Source organism: Spodoptera frugiperda, chromosome 27, assembly GCF_023101765.2.
Source record: "Spodoptera frugiperda isolate SF20-4 chromosome 27, AGI-APGP_CSIRO_Sfru_2.0, whole genome shotgun sequence".
NCBI lineage: Eukaryota > Metazoa > Arthropoda > Insecta > Lepidoptera > Noctuidae > Spodoptera > Spodoptera frugiperda.
Genome location: NC_064238.1, coordinates 8,327,240 through 8,343,427, shown reverse-complemented (window position 1 = coordinate 8,343,427; position 16,188 = coordinate 8,327,240). Strand labels below are relative to the sequence as shown.

At 36.4% G+C, this 16,188-nt stretch overlaps 1 protein-coding gene across 1 annotated transcript; it reads left to right on the top strand.

The window, feature by feature from the left end:
* The first annotated feature begins 600 nt into the window (after positions 1-600).
* LOC118263591 (zinc transporter 1) lies at positions 601-15,032 on the top strand. The gene is made up of 8 exons (XM_035575676.2): positions 601-951; positions 5,896-6,101; positions 6,761-7,013; positions 9,650-9,760; positions 10,813-10,935; positions 12,760-12,935; positions 13,636-13,735; positions 13,942-15,032. Exons 2-8 carry the CDS (start codon positions 5,913-5,915, stop codon positions 14,067-14,069), a joined length of 1,080 nt encoding a protein of 359 aa, XP_035431569.1. The 5' UTR covers positions 601-951; positions 5,896-5,912; the 3' UTR covers positions 14,070-15,032.
* The last annotated feature ends 1,156 nt before the right edge of the window (positions 15,033-16,188 follow it).

The window sequence follows — 16,188 nt, the reverse complement described above, 5'->3', positions numbered from 1 at the left end:
GAAGATAATTTTCCTTTTATGTTTCTGAGTTATATCTATTTGAAAATTAATAAATGGGCCTGAAATAATTTAATTTAATCCATCGACAATATTTAATAGGAATAAACTTTACTCACTACACAAATTGTACAATAAATATAGAAAAAAATAGGTTAGTGTATATACATTAGGTGTGGGTGCTATGTAGATAGTAGATACACATTTAACGACTACATAAAAACAAATTCAAAAAAGTATCATCGCACTATTTGCAAGGAATCTGTAACATTGTTCGTACTAAGTATTTACAAGAGAAAAAATGAGATATTTTCAGCAGCCGTGCGGTACGCGTAAATACCGAGGCGTCGACGCCCGTCCGTGACCTCTTATTCTTCCTCATGTTAATAAAGCTCCGGGCTCTATTGTCCAGGAATAATTGTGATTTTACTATCATCCATATTTGGCATGATACCCCACAGTAGCTGATAGTGATAATGATAGCAGATATTAGAAAATAACAATTACTGATAAAACGTAAGCACATAGCATAGCCTAATATTGACATGGTTCCTACGCGAGAGGTGCTCGCATAGATCGCTATTGTTTACACAACATCGCACGTCTTGCATCGCGGAAATTCGTTTACATCTAAGCAGACTACTACCTATTTAACAGTTCGACAGTTTGCTTATCGGGTGCGAAAGGCTTGTCGATAAGGTAGCGTGCGCGCGCGCAGTCGTCAGTGCCGCGAGCGACGCCGGCGCACCCGCCCATCACGAACGAGAACCGACAACGGCTAAACGCTGAAAACCGAAATTCGTAACGTGTTTGGAAACTCAAAACAATATTATACAAGTGATATGTGCCTGAACTACCGCTGCCGACTACTATTTACTAAACCAACGTGTTGTGACAAAAATTGCTTTTACTTTAACTTGTGCGGCTAAACCAAGCTCTGCATCAGTTCTATACGTGAGTTTAATTGTTGATTTGTTATCACTTAAATATTTATACGAATGTCATAAAAATATTGTCAAAGTGCGACTGCTCGTAAAGCAATAAAATGTTACTAGCAGTTACACGGAGAAGGCTGAGAGAAAATAAAAATAATGTTGGTGGCCGACGTATCGATACGAGTTCACGCACCGGCGAAATGTTTGTTTATTTTGTTAACATACAATGAGTAGCTCGTTAGATTGCCTGCTAGGGCTAGCTGAATATTTATGTTCGAGGTACTGATGCCAAATTCCGTGATGGGACAAGTGACGTCACAATTGGGTATCAACAACGACCACGAGCCGGCTCTACCGCGCGCACATTATTTTCACTGACCTTTCTAATTTCACTCATCTCGGCTATGCTATGCATTAACAGAACAACATTATACTATTACAATATAAATGTTATAAGTGCAGTTTACATTGAACGCAGAGATCCAGGAATTTGAGCTCCTACAAGTAAAGGAATTATAAATATTTTCTTTTTTTTATCTAATTACTATTGTTTTTCTATTAGTAGCAACCTACTTAGTAATTAGCACACGGTACACAGTAAGACTGTTTTTATTTTCGATGGCAATTTGAGAATAAAATATTTATTTGTGCAATGCGTCCAGTTTCAATAATTCCCACGCAGCAGATGTTTTGTGTGATATAAAATAACTGACATTGACACGATTCGGAAATATGTATTTACTTGCTAAATACTTAAAGTAAACACTATAATATTGAAGAAATTGGTAATATTTCAACGTGTTTATGTATAACAAGTCCTATTATTAAAAACAACATAAATAAAAATCTATAAATAATAATAAATACTTAATCTAAAGTATGAAAATTATAACAATCGACAAATGTACTTGATTATTTAATTATCGTTCAAAAATCGTAATTAATTAAATAGATCTTTCAAAAATATCTGCTGATAAATGTTAATTCATGTTCAAACATTGTTGCTACTTATATTTTATGTCGATAAAAGCAGGAAATACTCCCAAGGGCAAAGAAGAACAAAATATTGGACGATTTGGACGTAAAAATAGTTATCTAGGTGACCATCACCGTTTAACGAAATAGGGTTATGCGTGGGAGTTGTTTTTCTTGCTTTACTAACGCATGTTTTAATTTCATTGCTCGCTCAGTCTTATAAATATCTTTGAACAGTGTTACCAACCAAACGATGGTCATCAAATCTAAATTGGACACCGCAATTTATTATTATCTGACACTAAGTATATAAACAATAAAATCATTAAGAGTTAATTTGATTAATGAGCATATAATAAATACGTCCATATTTTTTTGTGATTTCGTGGGTCATTGAACTTTATCGAGGCGTAATCGACTTATTTTCAGGGTATTAGTAGAGAGTAGAGACGTCTACGAAATATGAGGAAAATAAATTAAAATGTATAAACCACACAATTAAACGTGTATTTATTAAAATGCTTTAATCATATTTCGTTCACATAACGTGTGATTATCATACATAATATTAGAATATACATATAAAATGATGGTGGACGGTCTCAGATATATTAGCGAAAGTGTGGTCGTCTTGGTACTTGAGTTCGCAGTTAGTGGACCGCAAAGCTCCTTATAAAAAAACTTAGAAATCAGAACCGTTAAGTAAAGGTTAGACGGTTAGAGACGAGACACTTATTTTGTGCTATTAATGTCAAGAGGACAAACCATTTAATGTACTTAGGTAAAAGGAAAATACTGAATTAAGTAAATGTTGAGATATGGTATAAAATAATTGCCTTAAATATGAATGGTTGACAACCGTGTTGGTCGTTCACCGCGTGTACGCTGACCCTAGTGAGCACTATAGAATCGAGTTATCCATCGAAATAGATAGATCGATCAACTTAGGATATTGTCTTTTTAATTTGTGAGAAATACTTTTTTTATTTTTCGTCATATTGCGGAATCTAGAAGTGTGCACGGTACATGGTACAGCAACCTTGACCCACTATAATTTATGAATGACTTAAAATGTATAAATTGGCTTTTTAATATTTCGCCTTTTTCCATAGTACAAGTTATTTTAGTTATGACTCCATTGGTTAAGAAATACCAAAGGAACGTATAATGTCAACCGCGGGCCAGTACGATTCAATTGCCGGAGATAAACTATTACAAGTCTGAGTACCATCTTCCGCAAGATGGCAGACACGTTACAACAATGACAGAAGGCCTGCTCACTCATACGACTTGAGAAAACGAAACTGATATTGTTAGTTTCGTTTTCTCAAGTTCAAAAAGTATAGTAACAGTTACAGTAAAGAAAAATAGAACGTATATGACTAATTTTGAATGATAAGTAGAAAGAAATAGATGTTAATGACAAATATAATGACATTCATAGTTGTTACAGTTCAATAGACCAAATGGTGCGCCTCACCATCAACGATTACATCACTACTTACCATCAGGTAGGATCTAGTCAAGCATTAGTTTTTGTCGAATAAAAAAAAAGGTCCACATTAATTAAATTATGAGAACTAAGAAAACTTTTCAAGTGTGGGAGAGCCATACTTCAGTACGAATGGGCCGGCTTGAACGGAGTGATACCACGGCCTCATAGAAAACCGACATAAAACAGCACTTGCGTTGTGTGAGTAAGGCCCAATTTCCCCTCTTCCCTATCCCCAAGTCCCCAACAACCACGGCCACTTCCCCAAAAGGCCGGCAACGCACTTGTAACGCCTCTGATTTTTCGGGTGTCCATGGGCGGCAGCGACTGCCTACCATCAGGTGATCTGTATGCTCGTTTACCGGCTTATACCATAAAAAAACTTTGAATATGTTCTGTTATAGGTTCGATAAAAGACAGGCAATGTAATGTAACAATAGCTACTGTCTCTCTACTCAATCAATCTTTATCTTCTCACCTACATATCAAATAACTTGGCTGACAATCGACACTGGCAGTATAGTCGACACACAGTATTGGAGATTTAGTTGCCATTCAAGAAAAAGAAAACTTTGCTGACTATAGTTTACCATACCATTGACTTTGTGCAAAGCAGGTCGTTACTTAGGTACACTCGAGGTAGTTCATACCGCTCGGGTCATCGTCCTAAACCGCACTGGTTTCCGGTCTGAGGCTCACCGACCAATCTACGGTGCAATGACAATAGATACTAAATTTCCATTACTGTATCAACAAAAAAATATATAGGTATTTAAAATATCAATAGTACCAATATCATCGTTTTCTGGGAATAAAAAACAATAAATTAAACCAATAAAGGTTGCAGGGCGCGGCTAGATGCAGGTCGCGTTTAATCCATGTGGACAGTCTGTAAACCTAACGTTCAGAGAATAGATATCTTCTGCCTAATAACTATAATGATGATGAAAAAACAACATTACTATTACATAAAGTACCAGAACAAGATGCAACGGCAATCGGTGCTTTGGCCATTGACTTGCAATCTTAACTGTCGAAATTAACCATCAAGCAACTGATTCTACGATACGTACGATAAACTTTACTAAAGTAAAGTATAGTCCCCTTTTAATACGCTGAAAATAACACTGTTGACTATAATAACACTTAGTATAAAAATGTCATACTGCAGACATTTTTCCTTAACAACACCTTTTGTCACAATGATGTTTATCTGCATACACTGAGACAGATGGTGAGATGTCCAAATTCCTTTGTTTTAAATACGTACGTACCAGATTAGCCGATGGAAGATGATAACCATTCAAACTTGTCTGGCTCTGAGTACCAGGCAGACAGAACGTGTAAAAAGGTCCGACACATGCCGCACCATAACAACTTTCATTATCCGCTAACTGTACTCGCTATTTCTGCATGCTGCGCATTAGAACATCACTGTCACTCACTGCAGCTGTGTAACAAAAAACTTGATTATCCCGCTTGTCTCTAGTTAAAAGCTTTAAATTAACCATTTACCTTAATATTTTGACTTCATTTAGTTTTTTTGCGATCAAAATGTAATCTATTAGTAAATGTATCCACAAGCTTTCTGCTGTCTTTTCAGATTATTTTTAGTCCAAATAGGTCCTTAACCCCTCAAATAAGAATAAGTACATACAATACATTGTCTTTCCGCATTAATCATACTCGGTACGTACTCCGAATGGAGTTATTGAACTGTCCTAACTGGTTTATGTGACAAAAAACTTTGACCTACATTGTTTGACCCACATCATCTCACATTATTTGACACCCACCAACTTTCAACTGGTTTTATTTAAATCATATGCGCATAGAATTTTCAATTCATCTTAATAAATATGGAGAAGGATCTTCTCCTATAAAGTATTGTATACCTCGTAAATGTGGATTTCTAATTTAGTTTTTGCGCATTATATTTTGGACGATTGTCTTTCCTTGATATTTTGAGCAATGCTGAGTACTTTATTATCAACATACAAAACGACGATGTCCATTGTCGAATGTCGATTTTTCTAAATAGCTACTCCGTTACATATTTTGTTCCAGTCTATTCGATTGACAAAACACAATGGACGTTTATTTAAACTATGCAGACAGACAGCTGCTAGACTTCCTTGCTTATGTTATGTGTAGGGTATAAAAATATCTCTACCTTTGTAACTGCTAGCGATCTTCAATGAGACGAACTGATGACACTATAAAGTTACATCACCTGAGTTAGGAAATCCTAAATAAAGAAGTATCACAATGATTTTAATAGACTCTGATGTAGATGGTGCAATGAGGAGAGTGAAAACAGCTGAATTGATTGTGTGACGAATGATATACCTAAAGGAAAAGAAAAAGCTGATATAGGTATTATAAATGGATGATTGTAAGATATGTGTTAAGATACTGGGTGATATCATGGATACCGACGTACTTGATGACGGATTAACGGATAAGTGTTTAATAACGGTGTTTCTTTGTCCCTAGTTTTGAGGAGCAGCAAGATGGCAATGAAGGAGTGGCTACAATGGCTGCCGCCGCCGAGGTCCCTGTTGGCGCTGCTGCTGGCTATAGCTGGCTTCAGCGGCCGGTTGTTCGCTTCGCACTTCACGCACTCACCGACCCTCCTCGTGGACACCTGCCACTCCCTATGTCGGCTAGTCGGACTCGTCACCACATTGATCTCATACAAGGTTTGTACTCACATTATATTCTTATGTGCACCCAATAAACAAACCTCTGTTGTGTATAAAGTAAACGTGACTGTGTTAATGTAGTTCACAGTTCACGATGGATTGTTGATAAGATAAATTCAAGACAGACTAAAATATTTGAGTTTGAAACAGTTATATTTCTAAAGTTATTTGTCAATTAATTTTCATTTTAAGCACAGAATTAATAGAATATATGAAACATTTATGTAATGCTTTTATATCATATTTCTCCAATGTACCTAGTTCACACTAGATCTACCTCTCGGCTCATTTCACCTTTCATTTCGTGTTCATAGTTCGCCTTTATGGAATATTTTATGGGCAAATAAACTTGCTGATAACTTGCGAAATCGCGAGTTCAACTGGTAACGTTATCTTGTGAAACGTTTCATACTCAAATAGTTTAATCGCATCGATCTCACGGTATTTCGTGAAATCCTACGAAATAATCTTAGTTCGATAATGTTAAATATTGAGGTTTCTTCGAATGACCCTACTAAAAAAACCTTACCTATCAGGAATATTTTGTAGAAATACAACTTAAATTTTCTTCTCGATTTAAATAGATACCATAGAAATATTTCAAACAGAGATTCGAGTGCCTCGGTTTACCTTTATACTGTTCTTGCATGGTGCAGTATGAGCGCGCAGACGAGGGTGCTGGTCGGGAAGGTCGGTTGCGGAACACGTTCGGATGGGCGCGCATTGAGGTGGTGGGCCGCCTCTCCGTGCACGTGCTCTTCGCATCCTTCGCCTTAGCACTTGTGGTGAACGCGCTCCAGCTGGGCGTGCACTCCTCACACGGGCAGCCGCCGAGATACCCCAAAGTCATCGTCGGCAGCGCTGTCATAGGACTACTGCTACACGCCATCAATTATATGTTATTAGCAGGTAAGCTTTAGCCATAGATTACATTATATTTTGTTTGAATGTTCGTAATTTCCTCGTTCCGAACATAACAAACGGCGTAATATAAAGGTGCATTGTTCTCTCTTTTGATGTGGATTGTGTCTTGTGTCAAACATCAATATTTTTCATATTATGTAATGCAGCGAATCTCTCTCTGTCTCTTTACATATCAGCATGCAATAGGTACTTAGAATGTATTGTCAAATATGTAGTAAAATAACCATCCATCACAGTTATACACGTACCTAGTCAGGGATCTGGTTTCTAAATCCAAATAAACGCAGTTAGTTCCCATGCATCACCTAACACCAAATACCGTGGATATCCAATAATTAACATGCAAGCATGACACTCATGCTATCATTTCGAAATTACCTTGCTATATAAACTTCGATAGATTTTTGCTCTGGATTAACAGAACCAATACAAATCTTGCTTTTCTTGTCTCTTATTATGGACGTAGAGAAACATAGTCAATTCAGCAGTCACATAAATTGAACAAGATCGTACCTAAATATAATCTGAATTTGATTATATTTTCATGTTTTCATAAGTAGCTCTAGCCGGTACTGCTAACCATTCGCTATGTGAACAACAACATTACCTAATGCACTACACTTCGTAGTTTCGTCGGAATATGGAAACATGATGGAATTATTTTACAAAGATGTTTTGTTTTGTGACTCTACCGTATTTCGCTTCAAAAACAGAATAACTGCCGCTCTCAGAGACATTTAATTATTGCTTTAACTATTCCTTAGTAACCATTTTGTTCCGAAAACAATTACTAAGGACTGAGTTAAGTAACCATTAAATGACTCTGAGTGCAAAGATATTTTTGAAATGGCAAATATCTCATAGATACTTTCCTTCTTTTATGTCATATCAATATCATATTAACCATAAGACGTCCTCTACTGAACATAAGCGTCTCCCGCTGAACGACTCTTGGTTTCTAGATAGGCCGGTTGAAAGCGCCCTGCATTCAACGGTTCCTTTTTACGGAATAACTTAATTTTGAAAAGGCACTTTGTGTATTTAGCTTTGATACTTAGTGATGCAGTTGCTATTAGCAATCCTGTTAAGAACCCAGAGTAAGTAAGGCAGTATCTATTAAGGGATATCACAATAGTTCAGTCAAAGTGCACCCATTATTAACTTTAAGTTATGCTTCTTATGGTTTACGTAAGTTTGGTACTCATTCGATATTATTACCTTCGTACCTTTGAAAGGTTGAAACGCATTTTATATATTTTTTTTTTTCAAAGTTTCGAATAAAAATAAAACGGTTCTATATTTATTTGTAGTTGAAGATGAAATAATATATATTTATTGATCAACCTTTCAGTAAACTATTCAATGGAAGCATTGAATCGATTATAAAGTTAAGTTGTTTAGTTCTGTGCAAGCGCACGTGACAGCCTCTAGGTGCATTATAAACATTTTGCGGAAGAAAATGATCGGCTTTCTCTGTGTACGGAGCACAATACAAAACAATACTGTAGCACGAGAACTTGCTGTACTGCCTGTTCCGGGTCGTAATATAAGCCTTATAACGCATAGGCTAGGTACATACATGGTAAAAAGAATTAGAAGTAATAACTAAATATCCGCACATATTGTAGAAAGAAGACCCTTTTCGCGTCAGTCCGTTTGAACGCGTTAAAAACTCAAAAACTGCTCGACGGATTTTTGTATAGTTTTCGAAGCGGGCGAAGCGAAGCCTGAGTTGAGTGAGTAACGTAAGATGCAAGTAACTTTTTCTAAAGTTATCTAGAACTATACGCGTAATGTCTGTTTAAACAACTGCAGTAGGTACCTACATATGCATATGTAAGTACCTATGTACCTACGTAAATGTAAACACAACGATATTACTCTTACCAAAACATAACATCGTAAATCAATGGCTTCCTCATAAAGTAGCTCGACAAGGCTCTGCAAACAATAGATATTTAAACACGCGTGAGACTGATTCTTGTAGTTTGTAGTAAACATAGCATCTAACATTGCATAACATTCAAACTATAACAATGATCATGATGACATTATTAGCTTCCGTATGTATGTTTCAGTCTAAACTTAATATTATATACTAAGTTAGGACTTACTATTCTTAAATTCACTACGGACAACATGAACTACCAATAATATTAGATAGAAAATCTAAAAAGGTGACGATATAGTTGAAGAAAATTGGAAAATTTTCTATAACATTCAGTGCAGAATAGCTTTCCCACATTAATCTTAAACAAGAGAAAGAACGTTTTATTTATTATTTAAGAAAATGCCACTGGTTCCATGTAGTGGAATGTAACACATATTATGTTCCTTAGGATGTAAAGAATACTTATTATTATACTCTTCTAATATGTAGATTATGATAATGATAGACAATAATCATTATATTATTATTAAATGGTTATTTAAGATAGTTTTAGATCAATCAAATACTTGTACGCAGAAACGATTGAGATAGTTAGCGATTGTTTTAATTGAAACCAACTAAAAATTTAACTTATGGTTGCTTTCTGAATATACACTATGTTGTACTGTAAATATATTACATAGTATATATGTATATTTGTGTTGATATAATCTATTACGTATGTTTATAGGACGTGAATTGAGCTACAGCCGGCGACTGAGCGTCACTGAAGGGGGAGGAGTTGTGCTGAAGACTGGATCTGGAGAGCCTGTACTTGCTCATGCCCCTACTGATATCGCCAGTAAGTTTTCTACCCTACCTTTGTTCTACTAACCTCCTTACTAAAGGCGTTATACAATTATCTAGGAACTAAGAATGTATTTTCCGTCTCACCCAATTGCACATTTCCTCTTCAACAAAAATCATCCAAAAATGTATTTTTTTTTTTATTCTAATACAAATTGTCTGTTTATTCAAATGAGTCACACCGTTATTTGAAAAGTTAATCAAAACAAACATTCATTTATTATGCAGTAGACTTCAATTAAATATATGCTTTAAATATCTAGAGCTCTTTATGTCAAAGCAAATAATGATACAATTTAATGAAATACTGCGTCAGCTAATTTCATGTAAATCGTCTACACGTGTTGTTTTATTAATGTTTGTTTTGTAAATGTTATTTAAGATTGTATTGAGTCTGTTGTGGACTTGTAGCGTGGCGCGTAGTAAACAAGACAAGGATTGAATGAATCTGTGTATACGTATAAGTGCATTGAACCACATTCAATCTCAACAATACTTCTTTTCTGTCAGACTCAAGGAAAATCATAAAACATTTCGGCATGTTTTTATTTGTGTCTGTCTCGCTTGTCCCAGTCGGTACCGACTACCTAATGATTTATTTATTAAGCTTTATGCATAATAAATATTTGCGTTACATTAAAATGTGTACAGAAGCCTAATTGAGTTTTTGGATGATGTTTTAGATACAAATACTTGTAATGGCTCACAAAATTATTTATAACAAAACACCACACTTTGTTATCCCTTATGACAGGTATACCTAGTATTGTTACTCATAATAAATGTATCACAACCTTTTGGCCATTCAGAATTTCAATGTAATGAGGAATTATTGTTCATACACTGGGTGCAATTCCATGCTCTATAATACTCTACACAGCCCCTAATTACTACGGACATGGTATATACCACGGCCCCAGCAATGAGCAGAAACTGGAACGAGGTGGTTTTCAGTCAGTAAGAGACTGACCCTTCCGCCTCAGAAGTCATTTGATGATTTCCCATGCAGATGAAGAGGGCACTACTGAGAATATTGTTATTTCCTAGGCAGTCTCTTCGTGATGGGCGCTGGCCTGACCAACGAATGGGAGCCCATCGCTGCTCGCATTGCCGACCCTGCGCTCTCCGCCTGCGCAGCCATCGTGCTCGTCATCTTCAATTACCCATTCAGTAAGTGCAAATTGTTACAATCCATTTCAAAAATAAAATACACGAATCGAAAATCTCCGGGCGTGGAACTCCTTGCCGGAGTCTGTGTTTCCTGATGGGTATAACCTGGGTGTCTTCAAAGCCCGAGTGAATAGGTTGCTTATGGGCAGACGTGCTCCACCGTAGGCCGCATCATCACTTACCATCAGGCGAGATAGCGGCCAAACATCGGCCCATTTAACAATAAAAAAAAACGGGCAGGAGTAGAAGATTGTGGATTAAATTTTAATTGCTTGTGACACCAAGAGTCGAAAATCTAAGGGCACTTGTCAAATTAATTATTGTACCTGCGTGATAACTTCAGCCAGACATTTAGGTCCTTTTTTATACCTATCGATGAAAACAACAATCACAATTTTATAAAACTATATAGGTACAACAAACGCTATCTTCAATTACTTAAGTAAACACTTGATTAGATCCTCTAAATTAGCCCAGACGGATTTAAAAGTATACTTATACTTTTTACCAGTCGTGATAAGATAACAATGTTGCGTGGATAAATTATAATAATTAATTACTGTTTGTCCATTATTAATGAAAATGTATGATTTCTGTCAAATTATATGGGAACTGGGAAGTAGTGATGGGCAGTGGTGTGAATCATTGTCCAATATTGTCTACTAGTCGTACTCGTAGTAACTGAAGTGGAAACAATCGCTATGCGACGCAAGCAACGTAGGATTACGCAAATGCTCTGTAACCGTGGGGTCTACTTAATGACCGATGTTTCCAATATTTCATAAGGGTGAGCTCGATCTCCAACTGTTACGATCAAGAAACTTCTTTACAATTTCATCACTACATTAAATCAATTCGTGACAATAAATTAACTATTTCGTTCATCGATAACTTTGCGCAGAATAAAAATAAATACCAGCTTAGCTTTAGTAACTAATCAATTTCAATGAGTGATTTATCCAAGACTTGGAGACAAAAATATACAATACATAATAGACTCTATCAACATATTAATGTATGTAGATACAAGATATAGGCAATAGTTTCGACTTTCGGTTAACAACACGATCGTATGATATCATAACAACATAATGCTAGTAGCTGATATTAATATCAGATATGGGGTTTACAACTGCTGACTACAAATACATTGTTAGATATTTTTATAGATAACTGGGCTATTAAAATGACGAAAAGTGTTAAATATGTAGATTAATATACATATTCCCCGCTACATGAGCGTTGTTTTTAAGTACATATGTATATTTGTATTATGTATGTAAATGGCGTCTCATATGAACGTAACGTAGTATTAAGTAGTACTGCAGAATTAGACCATCTGCCCTAAGGAATCTTCTCTTTATCGATGAAGAATTCGTAAAAAAAAGGAAATGTCTCAAAGACGATGAAGGCATAGAAGCACTTGTAGTACTAGACTAAATGTGAAAGTTTGTTTATTTGGACGTTTGGGTGTTTGTCCATCAACCACGCTGAAACTGCTGAACGGATTTTTATGAAATTTCACAGACAGAATGGTGATGACAATGAGTTGACTTGGGTGATAGGATACTTTTATCCCACGGGAACGTGGGCGTAGCTAGTAAAATAAATAATATAATCTGTTCTATTACATAATTACATTGGCTGTTAGCTGTCATTTAAATCAATAATATAATCTGTTCTATTACATAATTACATTGGCTGTTAGCTGTCATTTAAAATGCTAATATGAAAGAACCAAGTTTTTGGTGCACAAAGGTGGTGTTTTCAACCTTTAAGTCCTTTACTCCTTTGCTGATTTAAGCAATATTTTGTTCCGTACAGTGCGGTCTGCGGGACTGGTGCTGCTGCAGACAGTGCCGGAAGGTCTGGGTACTTGCGACCTGCGGGCCGCAGCACTTCGGGTCCCTGGGGTCCTCGCCATACATGAACTGCACGTCTGGCAGATGCACCGCGACAAGGTCGTCGCCACCGCTCATGTGGCCTACAGCTCACACGAGGTGAATAACAATTGATATTTCCAACATGATTATAATGTTTGAAGACAGTTATTGCGTAAATATTGTTTAAGGATCACATTTTACCCTGACATCGTTAGTGTAGAAATGTAATCAATTAATTATATTGACTTTGCGCTTTGTGTGATTGCTAATGACTCATTGTTTTAACTAATGGTAGTTTATGCATGTGAGGGGCCCGTAACAAATTCTATTGAAGGGCCTTAGATTGTACAATTTTACACTGAAAAAAAAAACTAAAGTGTATGCGGGACTGGTCATCAAATCCGGATTAAACCGCATGCAAGAAGATATTCTCTTTTTTCTTAAATAACCGACCTTACCTTCAAACATGCTTGTTTGTAAGATTGAATTTAATAGCACAGAGTCTATAATTGTGCCCAGTACTTATATGGCAACAGGTTCACCCCCTATTACATGGGACTTATAGTTATAACACTAAAGGTAAAAAGTGGAACATTGTACAGTAGCATTATGTGCCGTAATGTACACCTCTGCCTAACCCTTCAGGGATAAAAGGCGTGATGATACGAAGGAAAATCTGAATATACATTCTATAGAATTAGATACTACCACGAATATAAAGTCACGACTTGAAAGTAGCAAAGTTATTAAGTGCCTAGTAAGTTGTAAAGCTTTGATAAGTTTCCGCCTAACTAAACCAACTTATGTTACGTTTCAGGATTACTTGAAGAGTTCCGCGCTAGTTTGTGATATATTCAAGCGTCACGGCATCGGTCTAGTCACGCTACAGCCAGAGTTCACGCTCACCTCTATGCTAGGTAAGTGCATCAAAATCGATCGTTTACCACGTCACGTTGACAGACAGATTTTGAACCTTATATTTTTGCAATAAAGTCTGAAATCTGTTGAAGGACTGAGACAGTTTGGGTAGGTTGATGAGCTGTTGTCTGTAGAACAATCCTTGCTATGACGACACTAATTTTTTTTTTTTTTTTGAATGATAGAACTTTTTATTTCTGCGCAGGTACAGACGAAGAGAAGAAGGCGTTAATAGATTTTGCGAACCTAGGGTGTTCGTGTCCGTGTGCCAAGGAGTGCACCGCGCCCAGGTGTTGTGAGCCTCCTCGCCAGCCCACCGTCACTCGCATTTAGTTGCACAATAACATACTACACTACCCCGCGATAAATATTGCACATCGACCTTTGGAAAGACAATCGGCCAAGTCACCATGTATACTGTTCCCTTGGTGCGACTTTGCTTTATGTTGAACGAGATCGAAACGAGACCACGCTAGGCGCTCTGATTGGCCAGCTCCAATGAAACAACCAATCAGAGCGCCGAACGCACTCGTTTCGATTTCGTTCAACGTAAAACAAACTCGTACTAAGGTCTCGTAAGGCTCATGATTATAAACCGCTGCAACTAGTCGAGCACTCTCCTCCGAATAAAAGAACCGTAACATCATATAAAATTGTCTCTTTCCAAAAATCTATGTTCAATATTTATTCCCTGGTAATGTATATTATACGTGTTTAGCCAGGCAGATTGGGTATATGTTCTTATACAAAATACTTTATTTTTTTAAGGAATTGTAACTGGCAGAACTTGCTGTCCACCAGTAGAATATGAGCCAAAGTATAGATGCCTCACAGAGTGACCATTTCATGTAATATCTGAATGGATATAGTGCAACACGAATCGACAGTTCTATACAGAATTGTTATACCGTATAATCTTGCCGTATTTTAATGTAATTGTAAATAGTAGGCGATAGAAGTAAGTTTAATTTAAATTAAGTAATATTCATAATTAGTCAAGTTGGGTGAAACCAATCAGTTTCGTATATTAAGTGTAACGCTAACAGGTTCATAATAATAAACAATACTGATTGGTTGGTACTTTAAGTCCGTGGGCGTAAAATTATTTTTCTACGGTAATTATAAAACAGTAAATGAATAGTTGTTTTGGTAGAATTAATACTGAATCACCTACCTTTGTGCCTAATTAATAATTATAGAGATTTATATTTTTATTATTCGAAACAGAATTCATTAAGATAATAATTCAATGTTCAATTATTGATTAAGAGGAATATATGTATTTCTATATGAAGGTACCCAAGTACCCACATAAATTTACCTAGAAAAAAAAAGTAAAACATTTAAGTATCTATACATAAAATAAGATATGACGAAACAAGCTGTAAGTAGGTAGATATCTATAATTTAAGAATACAACCAAAGAAGCTTGTCTTGTGTCGCGGTAAGCGGCGAAATTTCTAATCGTGGTAAATAACAGCGTCAGCCTACAACAGTGAAAGTGTAATGAATAAAAACATGGCCGGCGAGCCACATTGTCAGTGTGGTGCACAGTGCCGGCGTTAGGGGGGGGGCGACATGGGCCGATGGCCCAGGGCGACAAAGTGTGGGGGGCGCCAATAAAATGAAAAACTACTACTAACACTTATATTGCTTCCCTCAAGTAGGTACTACAAGACAATATTTTCGCCCGGGGTGTCAGTGGCCCTTACGCCGGCACTGGTGGTGCACTCGCGCGTTCCCGCCAACTACACAGACAGACATCATCATAATACACTCTAATGACGAGTTATTGTTGTCAAAAAAACGGTATTGTTATGGAGCTATTACGATGACGAAAAAATCTGTTGTTAGAGGTGAAATTGTATTGCAACCGATTCTTATGTTAAGGAGAAAACTGTATCCAAACACCTATCAGTTCGCATGTAACTTACAAACAATTTTATATTGTAAGTACGTATTAGGGTCGGTTTATATCTGACGTTAAATACGTGGAGCGTATCATCGGTTGAGTGAGTGTAAACGGCCAACTGTTTTTCTATACATTTGTCTGTTCTGGCGTTACGCGACCGATGATACGCGACGCATGTTCCGTCAGATATGAACCGACACTAATACCTATTTTACGTCAATCCATATCCCTATCTTATATAATACATTCAGACCAATAAAAAGTGATAAAGAAACGACATGATGCACGTGTATTTGTTCCCTAAAATGTCGTGCAATCGGAAACAACGACTTCTACATAATTTCTTGAGACGATAATAGAGATGGCGTACAAAGCGACTGTGATGTTCCTTTACAGTATTATATTAAGGAAATTAGTTAGGCGATTCATAGATAGTAATATTTTAGTAAGATTGTATTTTTATCGTCGCTAGATGAAAATGTTAACAAATAATAATAGCTTGTAAGTGTTTTGTGTACAAAGTTTTTGTTGACTATTGAT

Bases quoted from the DNA above. Each gene is read 5' to 3' on its own strand.
- LOC118263591 (XM_035575676.2), top strand. From the start codon at position 5,913: ATGGCAATGAAGGAGTGGCTACAATGGCTGCCGCCGCCGAGGTCCCTG. The intron at 6,102-6,760 runs GTTTGTACTCAC...TGCATGGTGCAG, and splicing joins CCACATTGATCTCATACAAG to TATGAGCGCGCAGACGAGGG. The intron at 10,936-12,759 runs GTAAGTGCAAAT...TGTTCCGTACAG, and splicing joins CATCTTCAATTACCCATTCA to TGCGGTCTGCGGGACTGGTG.